At 40.0% G+C, this 19,684-nt stretch overlaps 2 protein-coding genes across 6 annotated transcripts in view; both read left to right on the forward strand.

The window, feature by feature from the left end:
- The first annotated feature begins 284 nt into the window (after window positions 1-284).
- On the forward strand, window positions 285-13,743 carry LOC109482577 (exportin-6-like). Its single transcript, XM_019785347.1, has 25 exons — window positions 285-488; window positions 839-929; window positions 1,157-1,269; window positions 1,892-2,089; window positions 2,418-2,577; window positions 2,831-2,950; window positions 3,406-3,856; window positions 4,218-4,344; window positions 4,538-4,647; window positions 5,032-5,140; window positions 5,563-5,655; window positions 5,966-6,035; window positions 6,254-6,413; window positions 6,670-6,762; window positions 7,056-7,206; window positions 7,516-7,662; window positions 7,917-8,106; window positions 8,373-8,528; window positions 8,852-8,966; window positions 9,290-9,349; window positions 9,554-9,665; window positions 10,575-10,730; window positions 11,166-11,264; window positions 11,592-11,822; window positions 12,954-13,743. The coding sequence occupies exons 1-25, from the start codon at window positions 486-488 to the stop codon at window positions 13,053-13,055; spliced, it is 3,417 nt and encodes a 1,138-aa protein (XP_019640906.1). The 5' UTR covers window positions 285-485; the 3' UTR covers window positions 13,056-13,743.
- Window positions 13,744-14,139: 396 nt separating this feature from the next.
- LOC109482628 (mismatch repair endonuclease PMS2-like) overlaps window positions 14,140-19,684 on the forward strand; it is a 30,102-nt gene continuing 24,557 nt past the window's right edge. Inside the window, exons 1-12 of one of the 5 annotated variants that reach the window (XM_019785479.1) lie at window positions 14,228-14,242; window positions 14,618-14,776; window positions 15,197-15,283; window positions 15,439-15,541; window positions 15,730-15,832; window positions 16,056-16,136; window positions 16,429-16,517; window positions 16,933-17,106; window positions 17,458-17,557; window positions 17,855-17,939; window positions 18,206-18,285; window positions 18,632-18,704. In XM_019785479.1, coding sequence (XP_019641038.1) covers window positions 14,644-14,776; window positions 15,197-15,283; window positions 15,439-15,541; window positions 15,730-15,832; window positions 16,056-16,136; window positions 16,429-16,517; window positions 16,933-17,106; window positions 17,458-17,557; window positions 17,855-17,939; window positions 18,206-18,285; window positions 18,632-18,704 — 1,108 coding nt within the window. In that variant the 5' untranslated portion in view covers window positions 14,228-14,242; window positions 14,618-14,643. Of the gene's footprint in view, window positions 14,243-14,617; window positions 14,777-15,196; window positions 15,284-15,438; window positions 15,542-15,729; window positions 15,833-16,055; window positions 16,137-16,428; window positions 16,518-16,932; window positions 17,107-17,457; window positions 17,558-17,854; window positions 17,940-18,205; window positions 18,286-18,631; window positions 18,705-19,684 lie in introns of those variants that run through there. The other 4 variants (XM_019785444.1, XM_019785436.1, XM_019785453.1 and 1 more) reach the window with 4 other exon arrangements.

Below are 19,684 nucleotides of genomic sequence, written 5' to 3' on the forward strand. Positions count from 1 at the left end.
GATGAATACAGACCGACAATTTGATCGTCGAGGAATCTGTCTGAAAACTTTTATTGTATCACAGCACGTTGTTACTATATAATGAATTGTCCCCCTAAATCATCAACCTTTGACCCCAAGTCCGAGAATTAGAGATGGCAACAGCATGACAATCACTGTAATATTTGGAGACGATTCAATTTGGTTACCTTTTTATATCTTTTTAAAATCACAATAAATATTTTAGTAATAATATATCCAATTAACTCGCAACTAGGGCCAGGTTTTACTGCAAATCTACCAAGGATGACTTCTGTTTACGTTATGATGCTATTAGCTGGATCAAAAAATGCCCGAGGAAGTGACAGAAGGACCATTGAAAGTTGAATCCAGCAGGTTTTCGTCGTGAAGTTCAAAATCTGAGGCTCCCGGAAGGAAGGGTGTTTGTAATCTGAAGACTAAATACCTGGTTTCATTGCCCTCCGGCAGACGCGGTGCCTGAGAACATGGTAAGTTTGCTAGACTGCTGTGGTGAAAAGACGAGTGGGGAGGCCCTCGAGGGCGTGGAAAGATCACCCACATGTTTTGGTGTTGAACAAATAAATCTTTCCTCATGGCATTCACGCCATTATTCCCTGTTGATTACTCATGGACAAGGAACCGAACAAATGACAAGAGATATTGCCCTGGGTTTTACATTTCCAAGTTATATGATGCACCTCTATATGTAAAGTACTAGTTTGCAACTTGTAACATTTTTATGATTTTGTGATGACGTAGAATAGAGTAAAGTAGAGTAGAGTACTACATTGTATTAGAGTGGAGTAATCTAAAGCTGTTGCTTAAATGTACCTTACAGGCATCAGACGAAGCATCTCTTCGGGCCCTGGAGGGCCTAATGAATGAATTCTTCAATGGTTGTACCTCCAATGAAAGAAAAAGGGAAATTGGTAAGTTTTAGACATTTCCATGTGTGTGTCACATGGTGTGTAATTTATACTATAGCTATACCGACAGAGATAGACAACCTGCAAATGCTACTACAATTTAAGTGCTGGTTGCAGTGTCCTTCAATCAGATGAAGAAGTAAGTCATCAGATCCACTGGTAGACCTTTTTATACAGGACAGCAGTCCTGCCATATGTTAAACCTGTTTCTCCGTATTCTGCTGTTCCAGAGCAGCAGCTGGGTGCCTTTGGGCAGCAGTCTGGAGCGTGGCGACACTGCTTCTACTTCATGTCCCAGACCCAGAACGAGTACGTCATGATGTACTGCCTGACTGTGCTGGAGGTACGTCTGACACACTAGCTATGTCTCTCTAGCCTGGTGAATAAACCTGTTTTAACTGCAGAGGAGACAAAGTTTATTCACATCCTGAACCTAATTAAACAGTGATTCTTGGTAGATGGAGCCAATAAATAGTGTATGTTGAAGGTTAGACATCCAAGTGAAACAATATTCAAAGACAATTCAAACTCTACTACTGGATAAATAACAAAGATAACTTTGGACGTTTCCAATGATAATTAGTTCATTTAGTGACTCTGAAGAAGAGTGACTCAGCAACAACTCAACAACTTTAAAAAAATAAGTCTTTGTGGCACACATAACCACATCTCCAGTCTTCTTGTTATGTAAGTTTGATAATGAAATGATATGAAGCCAGTTGTTTTAGCCAACATGCATTGTAGGTCACTTTTCTTGTAATCTATCATGTATTCTGTATATATACACCATGGAATGAAAGCTGAAGCAAAAGCCACACAAGTAAACACAAAATCTGCTTGGTACTGAGTACAGTACTCAATTCTAACATGTTTTCCTCTTCCTAAAAATGTGCACATTTATCCTCTTGTTATCTAACAGTTTTACAGTCCTGAAAATTTGAATTTTCAACTTTGAATTTCTGTAGAACATTGTGAACAAGCTGTGGATGGGCATCCTGGGACATGACAAGATGGAGATCAGAACGTCTCTCATCAACTTCCTCATGGAGAGACACAAGGTCGTTGCCCCCTATGTACGCAACAAGATCTGTAAAGTCATCGTGGACATCGGACGCATCGACTGGCCACATTTCTATCCAGACTTCTTCACAAATATATTACAGGTAGGGACCATGAAGGAACACTGTGAACGTTTTTTGTCATTTTTCAATCCCCACTCTCCAAGTCCAGCATCCTTTTGAATATGGCCACTGTTGTGTCAAAAGTGCAATGCTTTTGTGTTACTTCTTCTAGTTCTACATTCTGATCATGAGTTTTCATTGCAGCAGCATCAAATCAGAGTTCCACATAGCATTTTGAATAATTTTTGTGATGTTCCTTGTAAGAATTGTGTTGTAGACTTATGGGAAAAGATACTGATGAATAAGACTGACTAACTAACTAATAAACAGCTTTCCTGTCTGTTATAATACTCTTATATTTTCCTGTTAGCTGATTCAGCAGCCAGAGACGGCGTCTCTTGGCCTGATGATGCTCCAGACTACATCAGAGGAGATGGCGTGTCCACGGGAGGACCTGAGTGTGGCCAGGAAACAGGAGCTGCACAGACTCCTGCTGGAACAAGTGCCAACTGTTCTCAGCCTACTCTCAGGTCAGTAGGGCACCAGCCATGCGTATGGAACCCCGTGCTTCTCTGTGACATCAGAGTGTATCATGAGTTATGCCTTTTTGTTTATAAAGGTGACTATTTCAGTAGTATTTGGCTTTGCTAAAGTAGGGTAGTGTCTACACTCTATAGTCTATACATGTGTATTAGATATGAGGTCTGCCTAGCCTCCACCAGGCCTTCCTACCCGGGTACGGGTCTGCCCCTTCTCATCCCAGATTGGTTTGATTCTCCTCAGGTCTGCTGGAACAGGTTCTGGAGAAGAGTAGCCACATGGTGACCACAGCTACCCCGCCCCCCTCCCCCAACCATGACGACTCCAGTAACAGCTCCTGGAACTCCTCACCTCTCAACTCTGGTAAACTGCTGCTCTGTCTGATGGTTTTGAGAAACACTACCAGTAGTCTTGTACTGTAGCTTAGTTACTACATGTATATGTACAGTTGGCTGCATGTAGTAACCTATGATGGAAAAAAATCATTGACATTGTTACACCATCAGTGATTAAGTTTGTATACATGTTTTTTTGTTGTTGTTTTTTTTTCTACAATTTTGTTTGAATCTTTCAGTAAGCATCTGCCCCCCCTCCTTTTGATTATGTAGAAAATTGCTCATGGCAATAACATAGCATCCCATGGCCAATCACCACACATCAAGCTTAATATCCTCTACTAGGCCTTGGGAAGAAACTTGATGTACATATGACATACTTCAACTGTCTGCCTCTTGCTCAAGCTGAATTATTTGTTGCTATTATGGGACTCCATCAACATACATGCCAACCCTCTCAGAAAGACTTCTGTGTCCCCACAGGAAGCATCATCAGTGGAATGTTCCAGGTGAGTGACAAGGAGAACATCCGACCCCTGCCATCCCTGGACCATGACAGTGAACACATGAGTGCCCAGGCCCTGCAGTGTCTCAACCACCTCTTCAGCTGGATCCCTCTCTCCTCTGTCATCACTCCATCCTTACTCATCACCATCTTCAAGTTCGCCAGTTTCGGCTGTGACCCCAATGCTCAGGGCTCACCCAGCGGCCTGTCAAACTTTGGAGGCAGCCGCAACGGCGCTGGCAAGACCACCAACCTGGGCATACTGGCCATGTGTTGTATAAACGAAGTCATGTCCAAGAGCTGCGTGCCGGCGGATTTTGAGGAGTACTTGTATCGGATGTTTCAGCAGACATTCCAGCTGCTTCAGAGACTGACAAGGGAGCCACCGTCAGGGGCATACGGGAATAAGTTAGCAGAGCTAGATGAAATGTAAGTTTGTACCAAACTATACATGTCAGGTAATCTAAGGAGGATGTCATTAGTTTTCCTTTTTATGTACTTCAAACAGTTTTCTAGGAAGTCTCTAAGCAGCTGTGATAATGTGAAGATTCATGAAGTGGTTTTAATATTCTTATGATGCACTAGAGTAGAATGATGCAGATAGCAAAAGTTTTCTAGTCAAAGGGATCACTACTGATTTAGTTAAACAAGTGTTCATACTACTAAGTTGTGACTGTGTGATAATTTCATACTTTTGGCTATTAGTTTGGGTAAATTTCACATACGTGTATCACACTATACATATTGTCAGAGAAACAAGTGTACTGAAGAGGTGTATTATCTCCCACAGGTACATAGACAAGTTCACAGAATTCCTTAGGTTGTTTGTAAGTGTCCATCTGAGAAGGTTTGAGTCCAACTCCCAGTTTCCAGTGGTGGACTTTCTTGCCTTACTTTTCAAGTACACTTTCAAGCAGGTGAGTGAAGTGTTATTGTGGCTGCGAGAAAATGATAAATGAAATAATGGTTAAGTCTTTCGTCTCAGGAATGTAACTTAAAGTCATTCTTTTATTTTCCATTTTGATATAATGGTATAATGGCTATGCAAGAGTATTATATAAAATGGCTGAAATAGATGAAAAATACCAAAAGATGCTGTATTGTTCCCAGCCCCAGCAGGAGGGTTATTATGCATGTCTGGATGTGTGGATGGTGTTCCTAGACTTCCTCCACAACCTCACCAAAGGCAGGAATGCTGACGGCAACAACACTGTGGCCAAGTAGGTTCAGTTCCTCTCATTCTTATGCTCCTGAAGGTAGGAACATGGGATTGTAGTGAGGATTCTGCAGTGAGGAAATCTTGTATTTGTCAAATACCTGGGCATTGATTGGGCCATCCAGCTTATAACGGCTGTCACTTCCCATGGTGACTGACATAATGTTTTCAGTTATAAAATGTTCCATTTCCATCAGGTGCAACAATATGCAAAATTACAGAAATAAACTGACTTATTTATGTATTTGCAGTTCTTATTACAAACCGTACATGGAAAATTTAATACAATGTACATTTTACAATACTGTTAGATTGTATTTCACAAATCTGTGCATTATGATAGGCACTGGCTGCTATATTTATGTAACATGTTATGTTTTTTCCTCAGGTACAAGGATGCCCTGACCACCCTGATGTGTGAGATCGTGCGGAAGCTGCAGTTCAGGTATAACCAGGCCCAGCTGGAGGAGCTGGACGATGAGTCGCTGGACGATGATGTAAGACCTGCCCCCCTCCCACCCAGCACCAGCCTCCACAGACCTCCCACAGAACACACTGTACTGTCTGCACTTCTTCTCTGTCTCATTACTTCTCACTATTTATCTCACATTCAGTTCCTCTTCTTCTTCTCACTTTTCCATTCTTGCTGCTTTTTGTAGATCTTTAAAAGTCATTTTTGTCAATAGACATAGGAAAGTGATTGAAACGTTCTTCATCCTTGCTGTGATGCTTGTATCTTGGCTTAAATTAAAACTGTCACCATAGACTACATATGTAGCTATCTTCTCAACTAAGTCTTGTTACTACTCCCACAATAAGAATTATTCATCTTTGTAATGCAACATTTAGAATTATGAAAGTTCCCACAAGTCTTGTCTGCATACAAAATGTGGGAATGATTTTGTGTAATTCTCATCAGGAGGAGACAGAATGGCAGCACTTCCTCAGACAATGTCTTGAAGTGGTAGCCAAGATAGCTGAACTGTTGCCAGAGGAGGCGTTCAGGACACTGGTAAGGTTTATTGACAGTCATGTACATGTACTAGTATTGTGTTAGGCTGGGTGCCATCTGATTTGCTATGGGATCCTCCTAAGTCCTTAGACTTGCTGGCTGAAATTGCAAGCTAAAGGTGTACGGAGCATGTAGCAAATCAGATGGCACCCAGGCTAGTGTATGTGCATACACAATGTATATATCTATCACAAATAATGTTGACCAATTTTCATAGTTCTGCATTTTGTGTAGTATTACATACTTTGAATTTGACATTATGTTTCTCTATGCATGTTTCCTCAATGTGTAAATCTATATCCTGCCTCAGTACCCTCCCTTTCAAGAGTACCTGGACATCTACCTGGGATTGGACCAGTATGTAGTGAGTGAGGCAAATGGTAATGTTAATCCATGGTTAATGTTTAGCTCGAACTGCTTACTTGCTCTTTCACTTTGCCATAGATATCTTTCAGAACTGAATGATAAAGAATACATGAAAGACTGAGAGAAAAAGATTTTTGAACCCTGTGACAGTTACCTATGAAACTATTTGTAGTATTGCAGAATCATATCATTATGTAGATGTATGTTGTTTTTGTTACTTGTTGAACATCAGGAAGAAGATTGAATATCACAGCAGAGAATGAGTGCAGAAGGCTGCACTGTACCCTGCGGGACCTGGGCTCCATGCTGCAGGCCATAGGTCGGCTGGCAGAACACTTCATCGGGGAGATGTTTCCTCAGAGACTACAGGACGCCTTGTCACTGGTGGAAAGGCAAGGAAGAATCAACTACTACTGTCATTACACTTGAGTATTTTATGTTTTATTTTCATGAAATGAGATTTCTGGTCTTACACAACTTGTACTTACGTTATGATTGTGAACAAACAAAAACTTTTCATGAGTAATAGCAGAGCTGACTTTGATAAAAACTGGTGTATTATCAAAATTAATACATACTTTTACATACATGATAGATTTGTCTAAAAATGTCTCATTTGAAGGTGTCTTAATTTCATTTTTCCACCAGACTGTGCCAAGCTGCTGTGTATGGCACCAAGTTAAAGTTATACGATGTACAAACTGCCATTCCAACTGTCCTGCGCCCTGACTTCATTGAAGTGTAAGTACATGACTATAGATGTGTTGTTAATGCCATGATATTGTATTACATGCTCTGTGAAACAGCCATAATACAAAGTATTTCAGTCCTAGTATGAAAGCTCAGCTGTTTTGATAAATTCCTTTTCGTGAACTTTGATACAAACTGTACTTAAGATCAACACAGTACAGACAGCTCAAATGCTATTGAGAAGTTATGTCTCATCATGTCTTCAATGTAAAAATATATGTTTATTTGATAGTAACAGGAAACTTACCTTTTCCATATTTTTAAATACCATTTATTATGTGCAGACATGCCCAGTCCCTCGCAGCCCTCCATGCCTACTGCCATTGGCTGTCACAGTTCTATCACCTGACCAAGCAGACCAATCAACAGCAAGACAAATTTGCTTCCATAGTTTCTACCATTGTGGATGCCAGCACACCACTGCTAAAGACTCAGGTAAAATTTCTTTAAGCAGTACAATGATATAAGAGAGTAATGTACATGTATCTCTGAAGTTTGGCTGTGTGTAAAGAACAACTGAAGTTTTTCATTTTTCCTTGTAACATGTTTGTAATACAATTTTGAACACTTGCACTTACACAAATGCTGCAAATTACATGGAGACTCAGAAGCAAATCAATCAATAAGAACATTATTACCCAAAATTGAATCAGATAAAGTTTTTTTTTGTTTTGTGGTAAGTGTTAAGGATATGTTTCTTCTTTGTTCCTTTCATTCACTGTTTTGCTGATATTGTCATGGCAGATCCCAGAGAAGGTGACCCTGTCTGCAGCTCACCTGTTCCTGTCCCTGGTGACGACAGTCCGCCCTTCCTTCCTCATGGCCCTGCCCTCCATACAGACCCTGTTCTCTAGTGTCAGCCATGGATCCATCAACACATTACCTACAGAGGTCAGGCACTAGGCTACCATTCCTAATGTATTAGCCTTAGATGGTGGATACCATCAAAGTCGGTGTGGTTTCATACTGGTACATAAACATTGTAAGGTAATGAAAGGCAAGGGACAAAAAGAGTTTGAAAAGGCTAATGTTTCCATGATGTGATTTTCTAATCTTTCATGAAATTAATATTCTTGTCTAACACATGTAATCACAAGCTTCCATCTACAAGTATTCCATCCACAACATACACACTTGTACATCAGGTCCAACTGTTGGTGTGCAGAGCGCTGTCCCACATCTTTGTGCTGCCGTGGCCTGTAGTGGGGGACAACGAACAGGAGTGGGAGGCCCGGTCCTCAAGTCATGTCAACTTCCTCAAGGAGCTCACCAAGGAGTACAGGGGCATGAAGGACGCGCCTGGACTGTCTCAAGACAAGAACATGCAGGAACGAGGTACTTCAAGCAGTGTTCTAGCCAGCCTATGCTCATGATAGACAAAAATTTTGCCCAATTTGTCAAGTTTGATGGACAAAAATAAGCGTGTAAAGATATGAAAAGAGATGTCATTAAACTAAGCAAAATTTGCCCTTCGTACACAACTTAGTAGTAGTACTAGTATGATAATTTTTTCTCCAAATGAAGCAGAAATCTGCTATAGACTCTTTGATATCCTGTATGAACTGAGTACTGACTATTTAGTCCATGACTGTCTTGTCCAGCTAAACCAGAGATCAGGAGGACCTTGATGGTGGTGTGTGACCTGGCAGAGTCTGTGGCAGGGGAAGTGATGAAGACAAGACAGATCTGTTATCAGTCTCTACAGGAGTCTGTACACACCACCCTGGCAATACTGCCTGTGTACATACACCAACCAGGTAAGGCAGAGAGTTTCTCAGTACATCATCAGCTTTCATTATTACATGGTTTTCACAATAGCTTTCATTATCAGCATTATACATGTAGTATACTATGGAGTAAGTAATGTCTGCCGCACTGGTTTCTGAACAGTTTTTAGTATGTTCCATACTTCCTAAATTCTGAGTTGTGCAGGTAAATTTTGTCTGGTGCAGGTAAATTTCAATGTTACATTCACTCTTGCAGAGACAGAAAAAAATTCAAGCCTTCTTGATGCTGTCATCAATGGGTTGATTGTGCTCCTTGTCCAGAAAAGTCTAACAAGTCCTTGTCCCTTTCTTAGATGTGGTGGAGGACATGATGAGCTTCTTCCTAGCACTGTTCCAGAGTCTGAGGGTACAGATGGGGGTGTCCCTGACAGAGAGGATCATCCAAACTTTTATGAACATGTTTACAAGGTACCCATTCAATGTGGTGTTAAACTTAAACAGTCCTTTTTATATCTTCACTTTATCTAACACTTGTTGCTGTCTATATGGGAACCGTAAAGATTTGAATTAGAGACTTTATAGATATCTGCAGAGGCATGTCCTATATGCTTGACACAAAGAAAGTAAAGTAAGGCTACCTACCTGCTTTGAATCTTTGAGAATCTTTGATATTTTATCATGGTAAGATTCAAGCTATATGATCATCTCATCTAGCTATGTTGTAATTCTACTGTTTGACATTCTTACAGAATAGGTTTCTATAATGTGTGATGTCTTTCAATCCACAACAGGGAGCAATTAGCAGAAACAATACTCCATGAAAGCAGTTCTGGGTCCAGAGTTATAGAAAAGTAAGTTAACACTCCAGAAACAGAGTTTCATTGAACATCAATGATTGCTTTTCTGAATGTATACAATGTCCAGCTTCTATTTGACCTTATGTGTCTGTGTTATGTAAGTTTTCTTCTGAGATTAATAAATAATATGTAATTTTTGTCTTTTATGTATGGAAGCAAAAGTACATGTACTTACCTGGAGCTTATTTGCCACCACAGATTCCTTAAGATTCTGCAGCTTCTTGTAGAAGAACCTGGATCAGCCTTTAAGACATTCATCCCCAGTATTGTATCCCTTTGTATGGACCAAGTTTACCCAATTATTGCTGAGGTAAGCAATGCATGGTCGATACATGTCGTATTTGTCTAGACAGTCTGAGGCACACAAGAAAAAAAATGCTTGCTCATGTACCTATAGTAGAGTCCATTCCGCGTCACCGAGTGGGTTTTTTCTCCATGTTTCTAATACGTTTGAATTATTTAGAAGAAAAGAATACCCCAGTAACAAAAGTTCTAAATTTTTCAAAAATTTGAAAATGAAAATTTGAATATATTTGAATTCATTTATATATTTCTGAAACATTTTGAATGTGACTGTACAAAGATCTCTTTCTTTAGAATAAATTTGAACTACCCATGTGTTTCTTTCACAATTCGAAATATTTAGAACTATTTCAAACAAATAACCAAATGGTAGATGTGGGTAATTGCCCCCATAAAAGTAGGTGCTAATCCTACTCTTCTGTCTTCCTCTGTATATTTTTAGATTTCACTGCTGGACACTGGTGGCTCTTTTGTTGTAAGGCATCAATGCCTGACACCCAGGCAGTCTACCCTGTACTTCACAGGGATGTGTGAATTACTTCCTTCCCATCCCACTGACCTGTTTACAAAATGTTAGAAATAATTCGAAATAATGGTAAAAAATGGTAGAGTGCTGTTAGAAATATTTAGAAACTATTAGAAATGTCATAATCCACATCAGGAATATTTCAAACGTTTTAGAAAACCAGGGAATTATTTAGAATATTGACAAGATGTTCAAAATATTTCCAAATTATGAAATTTCTTAGACAAACAATTACAAAGAATTCAAAACATTTCTAAATAATGACAATAACAACCCACTCGGTGACGCGGAATTGACTCTATGTAGATGTAGATCTAGAAATTTATGTTTGTCTGTTTCATCATTTGCATTCCACAATATATTATTTACAAGATATCATGTACTTTCCAGAGAACGATCCCGGACATCAAGTCCGTTCTGTTTGAGCTGCTGCACCACCTCCTGGCTCACAACTGGAGGTTCTTCTTCAGGTCCTCTGTACTGGACAGCATGCAGTCTGGCACAGAGACGGTCGAGAACCAGCAGCAGTTCTCCTCCATCATGCTGGTCAGTTAACCATGAAAGTTCATCTTTGTACTGTTGGTAGTAATCATCATAAAATGTTGAACTTTATTCCAATACAAGGATTGTATACATGTCGCCTTCATCAGGATAAGTTGCTGGTCAGTTATTCACCTGTATTAAACGATGTTGTCACAACGTGTTACAGGTGTTGTTCTAGTTCTGCTAGTTCATTAGTGAAGTAATCTCTGTAGTTTAGCCAGTAGTAGAATTTGAATTGTCTGTGGAATGTGCAAGACATGTAGGTCATCCAAGAAATTTCAAGCAGGCTGTGACAGAACCAACGGCCTACCAGGGTTCTAAGACAGTCTCCTTCAAATCAAGACAGCTTACTTCTGTGGAATTACTATACATTTGTACCAAGATGCAGCTGACATGTATAGAGGTTCTGCTAACGTAAGTCTGTTTCTCCATCATCAGGCATTTGGGCAGTCCTTCATGCAGCCTGACATCACCATTTTCAAACAGAACCTGGAGGCTCTGGAGAGTCTCAACAGCAAGCTCAAACTGTACCAGAAGGTGGGATACATGTACTCTTCATAGATATGAAATATCACCTGTCCCTTGTGCTGAATGTATAATGATAATGCGTACACATGTTACTTCAACTCTGGTGAGGATATTCAAGTTAAAGAAAAAAAACAGTGACTCTTGCTCTGAATGCATGATTGAAAGAACACCATAGACAGTTTGTCAGTCCCTGTCCTTGGTGCTGAATGCAACAGTAACAGTTACAACCTCAGCTCTTTGTGATGAAAGCAGTACTGATTAGAAGTGGTTGGTTTGCCCCTGATACCCCAGTATGACCTGGTCTGTTTTGTTTGCTGTTCCTCCCACCGTGGACAGGCCATCTTCAAGAGCAGCCTGCTGTTCCAGTTCCTGAACGTGCTGCTCCAAGTGCTGGTCCACCGGTCACATGACCTCCTGAGAGAGGAGATCGCCATCGCAGCGTACAACATGGCGTCTGTGGACTTTGACGTCTTCTTCACCACCTTCCTACCGCAGTTCTTAGCCGGCTGCGAGGGACTCGACCAGACCCAGAAGGCCATCTTGGCTCAGAATTTTAAGATGGAAAAGGTGGAGTTTCTTCATCTCAACATTTTGGAAGAGAATGAAAATGCATAATGTTTCTTCTGCACTATAAGGCTTATATAGTACTGTAAGTCTACAAATTTCCGCGGTATATTTAGATTCGCGGCATTCGCGGGGACCTTCGTACCGCGAATCTATTTCCCCGCGGATATGTTTTGCGTAAGCCCTCCCCACATGCATTAACGACGGCGAAACACTAACACACGCGATTCACAAATCACTGCAAATTAACTTTATTCTTAGCAAATGTTGAGTACCAAAATTTTTTTAAAGTTATACTGATGTCAAAAAAATATAATATTATGAGACACCGAATCGCGATACTGCGGCACTGGCCGTGTCAACCGTGTACCGCCGAAAAAATCTATGCGTGCAGAGCGCCGGCCATGCGCGCCCGGGCGCTTGAAAATTGCGGGAACATCGGGCATATCTACAAGTATTTTTATGAAAAATATAACGGCTGGTACCTGGGAAATGTTAGTTGGTTATCTTTTGCGCCCTGCTTTGCGGGCGTTTTTTTCTTCTTCTTGTTTTGCTGGATAGAAACGCTCACCGTGGGCCTACAAAACCGAAGGCGACCTTTGCATACTTCCGGGTTCAAAATCTCGCCGAAGACGGCATAAATTTGCATAGTAATATATATATTCTTTCGATTATGCATTTCGTCACTAGAGTATCGATGTGTAGTCGTGGAAAATAGCATTTTAGCGCTTATTTCCGAACAAAGAAAATTGTTTACACGTGCGTCAGATCGATCGTCAGCTTTACCGCCGGCAGTCTCGCGCGGTGCACGAAACAAATTTTTGCGCCGCGTTTTAGGAGATAAATGCCGGAACACGAACTTTTATTATTTTAAATATACACTTTGCAAATTTTTGTTTGAAAAATAGCCAAGGAGAAATCGCGAATCTAAAAATACCGCGGATTGTCCATTTTCCCGAAACCGCGAACTTTAGGCCCCGCGAATCTAAAGAGACTTACAGTACTAGTACAAAGTACGACAATATCTTTTATGCCAGTAATAGGATAGAATTTTACATTTTATGGAATTCTTCTTTGTAAGACTGTTCTTAGTTTCAAGCAATAACATAATGTTTTCCTTGTGTGTTTCTGTAGGACTTGCCTTCATTTACCCAGAGTATCCATCGGTTTGTGAACGACCTGCGTTACTACCGGCTGTGTAACAGCAGTCTCCCTGAGGGAACCATCAAATTCTGACACCTTCCCTTCCCCCCTCCCCTTCTACCATTCCACTCTTGACATAGTCTTGCAGGATGACAGGCAAACTTGTGTAGTACTGTGTGTATCAGTATCCCTGTCATGTAGGACCTGGATGTGCTGGGAACCATAGAAATCATTAGTTAATTCAGATGCAAGACAATCTATCATCCTTGTATTTTGCTAGATGAGCCTGTACCATAGAGTACAGGGAGAATTTTATGTATGATAGGAAGCAGTCAATGTCCCAAGAGTACATAAATATGATGGTGCTGTGAATATGTATCATATTGTACAGTGGAAACTCCAGTCTCCTTTTTTTGCCTACCATGGTCAGATAATGTACTCACAGAGTGCAGAAGGAGTGAAGTTTTTTAGTTTAACCCATTGAGTTTTAAAAAGTTGTCTAGCATACACCTGACTCTGTGATACTGTGTTCTGATGCCAAGGTGGGATGAGACTGAAATTGTTAACATATTGTAAATGCTGGCCAGACGTTATACTTGCTGGAACACTGGGAGAATTACATGACATCCACATTACCTTAAATTAAAGAGAATGAAGAAGAGGATGACTTCTTCCCTTGAATTCTACATTAAGCCTCTGATGAAGACGATTATTATTTGTATTAAAATCAAGTGTCAAAGCAGTTTGTACATGGAGCAGAGCAATAAACCCTTTGAAAAGTGCATCTCTGTGGAATGATTCCTGTAATAGCCAAACTGATCACATAGGAAATGAATATCACCTTGTGGCTACTAGCTATGGTTCGTGAAAGAATTCATCTCCCTCCTTTACTGTGCCTATCAACATTCAAACCTCCTGCACAGCCTTAAAAGTTCCAAGTATCACTCTTGGATATTGAGACTTTGTCTGATAGTGTTACTTTGTATCTTTTACTCAAAAGATCACCCTTGTTACATTACAATACCTTGTTACATTACACAAATTCCTGCCCTAACACAGTTGTACTTTTCTAAAAATTTGTAAGCACTATAACCTTATTTTGTATCAAATGTCCCGGAGACAGATCCAGGCAACTTGGTCAAAGGGTCAAAGGGCAGTCTTATGCCTCAGCCTGAATCAAGCTGCCTCCCCCTTGTCTCAGTGGTATATTCCTACCCATGATGCTCTCCAAAGAAGATGATGGCGGGTGTTTGATTTTATTTTGCTGCAGCATCGATAAGGTTTGTCGATTATGTCAACGATATTAGCTCCCATTTTGCATTTTGACCAGGTTCCAGAGATAGCGTCTACACATGAATATATAGGCTTATCTTTAAAAGCAACGGATACGATGATACACGAGATATTCAAATGTACCTGCCCCCCTCCCCCACATCAAGATTTTTTATAAAACTTTAGCAGCTACTAAAGTACCTTGTGAGACGAAAAGAGACGATACAACGTTACCAAAGCACTAGCAGCTTCGATAGAGTGAAAAGATCGATGTGCAGTAAGAAGTTACGAACGAAATTTAGGAGATACACTTGGAAGATCGTGCTCTGTTGCCATATGGTGATCAATGTACTATACTAGTATAATATTTTGTTTTGACCAAGGCAAGGTTTCCTTTAAAAGCCCCGACATGGCAGGACCCATCCAGCCCATTGACCGCCGCTCGGTGCACCAGATCTGCTCCGGACAGGTGGTGCTGAACCTCGCCACCGCCATGAAGGAACTGGTGGAGAACAGTCTGGATGCAGGAGCAACAAACATAGGTAGGAGACACCGGGAATGTGATGTGTGCCACAAAACATAGGTATGAGACGTCAGGAATATATGGATGTACAAACATAGGATGCTTGGAGACGCCGACCATGAATTTGTGCTAAGGCCAAAGGGAAAATCTATCTTGCAAAGTTATTTGCGAGACACTAGCAATAATATGTTATGCCACAAACAACTTGTTTGAATTTTAAATTATATTGGATTAAAAAATAATTGGGACAAACAAATGTCAACTAGATAATTAGAATATTAAGGGTTGAGTAAATCCATGATGATTTAGACATTTCTTTGCTACAACATATACCAGCAAATACAAACTTAGCCAAGCTAGTCTGTCTTCAGTTCTGTGTTCTATGTCATCACTCTAATATACTGGATGACCAAGTGATGACCAATATTTCTTTCTGCAGACATCCGTCTGAAGGAGCATGGTTCAGAACTACTGGAGGTGGTGGACAACGGCTCAGGAGTGGAGGAAAGCAACTTTGAAGGACTCAGTCAGTCACCCATATTTTCTGTATACTACAGTAGTTATGGATGAGCTATGACAAATTGTAACATTGACATCCAGTGACGTGTAATTCCTTATCCTTTCAGTAGTGAAGCATTTGAGAAATAAACTGTTAACTGTGTTCTTTCTACCATCCTCCAGCCCTGAAGCACCACACCTCCAAACTACAGGACTTCTCTGATCTGACGTCGGTTGAAACATTTGGGTTCCGTGGAGAAGCCCTGAGCTCCCTCTGTGCTCTTAGGTAAAACCCTCAACAATCTTTTCAGACTGTTTCTCAGACTCTAGTCAGAGTACAGCCAAATACATGAACATCTACTTCCTTTCAACTTCGTCTGTAAGAATTAACTCCTTCAATTCAAATGTCACCATCATCTGTCTTGGGGCAGAAAGGTATTAACTTTAAAGTAACGTTTGTCTTTCTTTCCCCAGTGACTTGTCTATCACAACCTGTCACAAGGATGCCCATGTTGGCACTAAGTTAGTGTACGATCACAACGGCAAACTCATCCAGAAGGCTCCATGTGCTAGGCAGGTGAGTAGCCAAATCCTTGTGACATTTACAAATCATCCCCACCTGAAATGAGGAAATTTACCGAGCTTAAGGTGTACAGTACCAGATAGAATTATTGTAAGTGATTTTTTTTCTTCAGACATATGCACTGCACATGAAATGCCAATGATGTTCTTTGTTTTCTGGGAATCTTAACTGTACAGAAGGTACATGTCTATCAATTTTTAAAATTTTCAATTTTCAGCAAGGCACCACTGTCACCATCCAGCAGATATTCAGCACACTCCCGGTTAGACACAAGGAGTTCCTCAGGAATCTTAAGAAGGTGAGAAAAGATGCACTTACTGTGGAGTGTTTTGTCTCAACATGATAGATGAACACAATTGTTGTGCAATAAAGGCTAAAGCTGAATATGAAACAGAACGGTCCACATGTTTTACACTTATGCATTCATAATACTTTATTAGTAACTATATATACCAGTATACTTTGAAACTGTAGCTGTAACATGGATAAAATTCAGTGGAACTGATTATGAAGACTGGACAGACTGTTAGTATTACTGTAAGTTACATGACACTCGGAAGATTCACTGGTCATAACCTGTGTCTCCCCAGGAGTATTCCAAGATGTTGATTGTGCTGTATGCATACTGTGTCATCAGCACAAATGTGAGAATCACCTGCACTCATCAGGCTGGCAAAGGGTGAGTCTTTTGGGTCTCATGCCATTCACTTTGTTCCAGGTGCACATTTAAGAAAACATTGTACTTTAGTCTGGTATGTATAATACATGTAACTCCCCACTGAAAGATCCCAGAACACTTTTTTGAGTTTCTTCCAGATTGATGTGAGGGAGTACAGTTCTAGACGTGAATCAAGAGAAAAGTACCCGATTTCTACAATCTGATGTGTTTTGCCTGGAAACGGGCAGTTTCCACTGAAACACTTGTAAATGAGTCTTATTGAGTATTGACAGAAATTAAATATTCTTGCCATTGGCTCAAATATTTATTACTCTGAATCAGTAAAACACTATAAATCAGCAGGACAAAGGCCAAAAGTTCTCTTATTCACAATTACAGTTGCTTTGCACCAATCAGATACCTATCTCTTCCCCAGTAAGCGCACGACTGTGGTAAGCACAAATGGTAATGCAAGCCTGAAGGAGAACGTGACCAACGTGTTTGGTCCCAAACAGCTGTCAGGCCTGCTGCCATTTGTCCAGCACAGACCCAGTCAGGAGGTGTCTGAGGAGATGGGGGTACAGGGGGACAACAGCACCGAGCACTTCAGGTGGTTATTGTTTACAGTGTATTTTCCACATGTATGAAAAAGGAGTAAAATATGTCATAAGTAATACTAACATTACTTGTACAAAGGAAGCCAAAGCCTAGAAAAATTGCTTACTTACCTAATGAATAGCTTGCCTTTTGAATGATATGATGTCAAATTTGATATTGAGTTAACTCAAGTAAATTGAATATGATATACATGTAATTGCAAATTACATTACGGTACACAAGTGCAATAGTAAGCCAAAAGGTGAAGAAACTTTTTTATGTCATGTTGACTCAGACATGTCAGACAATAACAACAATATAATTGCATGTACTTTAAATGCCCAAGTCTGTTTCTATCTGTCAGTATTACAGGTCACTTGTCCACATGTTCCCATGGCCAGGGGAGGGGCAGTGCAGACAGACAGTACTTCTTCATCAACAAGAGACCCTGTGATCTGCCTAAGGTACATGTAAATGTGTAATCAATTAGACGGTAGACAGGCATCCTTCCATCTCAAGATATCCTTGCACACTAGATTCATCACACAGCAATTTACAGAGAAATTGGACAGTATTGGACTGTTATGAACCCACTGTATAGACAGGATTCTTCATGCTTGTATCAATGAAAAATATGTATTAGTACAATGTACATGTAACTTGTAAGTGACCATCACATAGTAGTCCAATTGTCCAGGTGGTTCTTACATTATCAGTTGTACTGATTTGACTGTAACTCTTTTTTACCATGTCTTGTTTAGGTTTCCAAGGTTGTGAATGAAGTTTACCACATGTACAACAGACACCAGTATCCATTTGTAGTCCTGGACATCTCCTTGGCCAGAGGTAAGTTCATGTCTGACAGTTTGTTAAAAGAACATGATGGCACACACAGATGAACTGACACATTTGAGGATCAATTCAGTAGCAACTGACTTAGCCATTAGCACTACAGGTAATCAATGTACGTGCATTTGTTACTGAAAGTTACATTTCCCTATAGTTTACTGAGGCTGATAATTGCTTAAATGTTCATGTTTTTCCCATCTTACGTACCCATATCCCTGTAGAGGTTGAAAGACCTAGCCCATAATGATATGTGTTTCTTTTAGATTCGGTAGATGTGAACGTCACACCAGATAAAAGACAGGTGTGGCTACAAGAGGAGAGAACACTGCTGGCAATAATCAAGGTAAAAAAATCTAGGAAAAGAATTTTGTTTTTACAATGTATATAGTATTTGACTTTGTGGGTGTCATTGTAGAGCAATTGCTCTATTGGATCAGTGTAATACTGTTTTTGACATGACATGTAAGTGACATGAAGACTACCTCAACAGAAAAACACTAGATTTAAATTACTATATTATGCTTGTTTTTGTGCCTTTTTTAATATTTTCTAGTACTCATCATTTCAAGCGAAGAGACATTCCAGTTAAAAGATTCCCCAAGTTTGCACCAACTCTGAAAGCATATAGATTGAAAGATACTGGAAGAGTGGTGATGTTCAGACATGTAGTAAGCTGTGTCATATTTCAGACGTCCCTTATGCAAATGTATGAGCCAACATCTTCTGTGTATGCAGTGAACCAGGCTGTTCTTCCCAACACAGGTAAGCTGCAACCTAACCTACCATGTGTGTTGATTATTTGAATCTTCAGCTGAACAAGGATCATGTGTATCTTGATTCAAAACTGTGTTGGCCCAGCTGAGATTTAAATGTATGGCATTATGATTTAGAAATGAGATTACCAAGTTACCTGTTTACCCATTTTTGTGCACACACTGCCATGTTAACACAAGACCATATGGTGAAGTCTTCCTTTATTTCAAAGCTTCATTTCCACCAGTTTTGTTCAATACAACTCATAGCAGCAAGCAATTGTGCAACTTATAATGTAAACATGTCATTGACATACATGTATAAATGTGTATATATTGTCATACATGCAGAAAAGGACTCTCTGTGGCTCTTAGAATGGCCATTTAACTAATCTGTTACATATTTATAATTAGAAGTCCATATTTGGCTGACAATGACTGCAGTCATTGCTTGATCTATTATTTAGGCTCAAACTTTAGATTTGTTGGAAATTTAAGGTAGGATATTATGATATTATTTGTGCCATTCCTCCTTGAGACCAACATCATACGTCCCTTTCACAATGTCTCTCCCAAAAGCTTTCAGTGTCATTTGAAATGATATGACTAGTACATATAAATGTAGCTGCATAGTGTCATCAAGCCATGCAAAGTTGATATACAACGAAGTTGTGCAATATGAATTCATGTGCAGATTACTCTGTAACAACTGAGGTCAGAACAGGAAAGTCTTCTTGTTGATACATGTCTTGTTGGCACTCAACAATCCACCTGTCAAATGTTAATCTGGAGGAAAGGGGTTGTGCAGAAAATTTAACAATGATTGTATAAAATGTACAATTACCAAGTTATTTTCTTGAGACATTTTTACAGTAATAGTGTGAAATCTACATTCTTGTTGATTCTGGTCTTACACCCCTCTCTTAACTCTACACTTTTACTGGTACATGTAGTAGGAGTATTACTACAAGTCAAGCAGTAAACGTGCTT

Source organism: Branchiostoma belcheri, unplaced genomic scaffold (assembly GCF_001625305.1).
Source record: "Branchiostoma belcheri isolate BF01 breed outbred unplaced genomic scaffold, Haploidv18h27 scaffold11, whole genome shotgun sequence".
Classification (NCBI taxonomy): Eukaryota; Metazoa; Chordata; class Leptocardii; order Amphioxiformes; family Branchiostomatidae; genus Branchiostoma; species Branchiostoma belcheri.

Excerpts from the sequence above, each read along its gene's own strand:
- LOC109482577 (XM_019785347.1), top strand. Across the intron at positions 6,763-7,055 it reads CGCCCTGACTTCATTGAAGT|ACATGCCCAGTCCCTCGCAG; the intron begins GTAAGTACATGA and ends TATTATGTGCAG. Across the intron at positions 7,663-7,916 it reads TCAACACATTACCTACAGAG|GTCCAACTGTTGGTGTGCAG; the intron begins GTCAGGCACTAG and ends CTTGTACATCAG.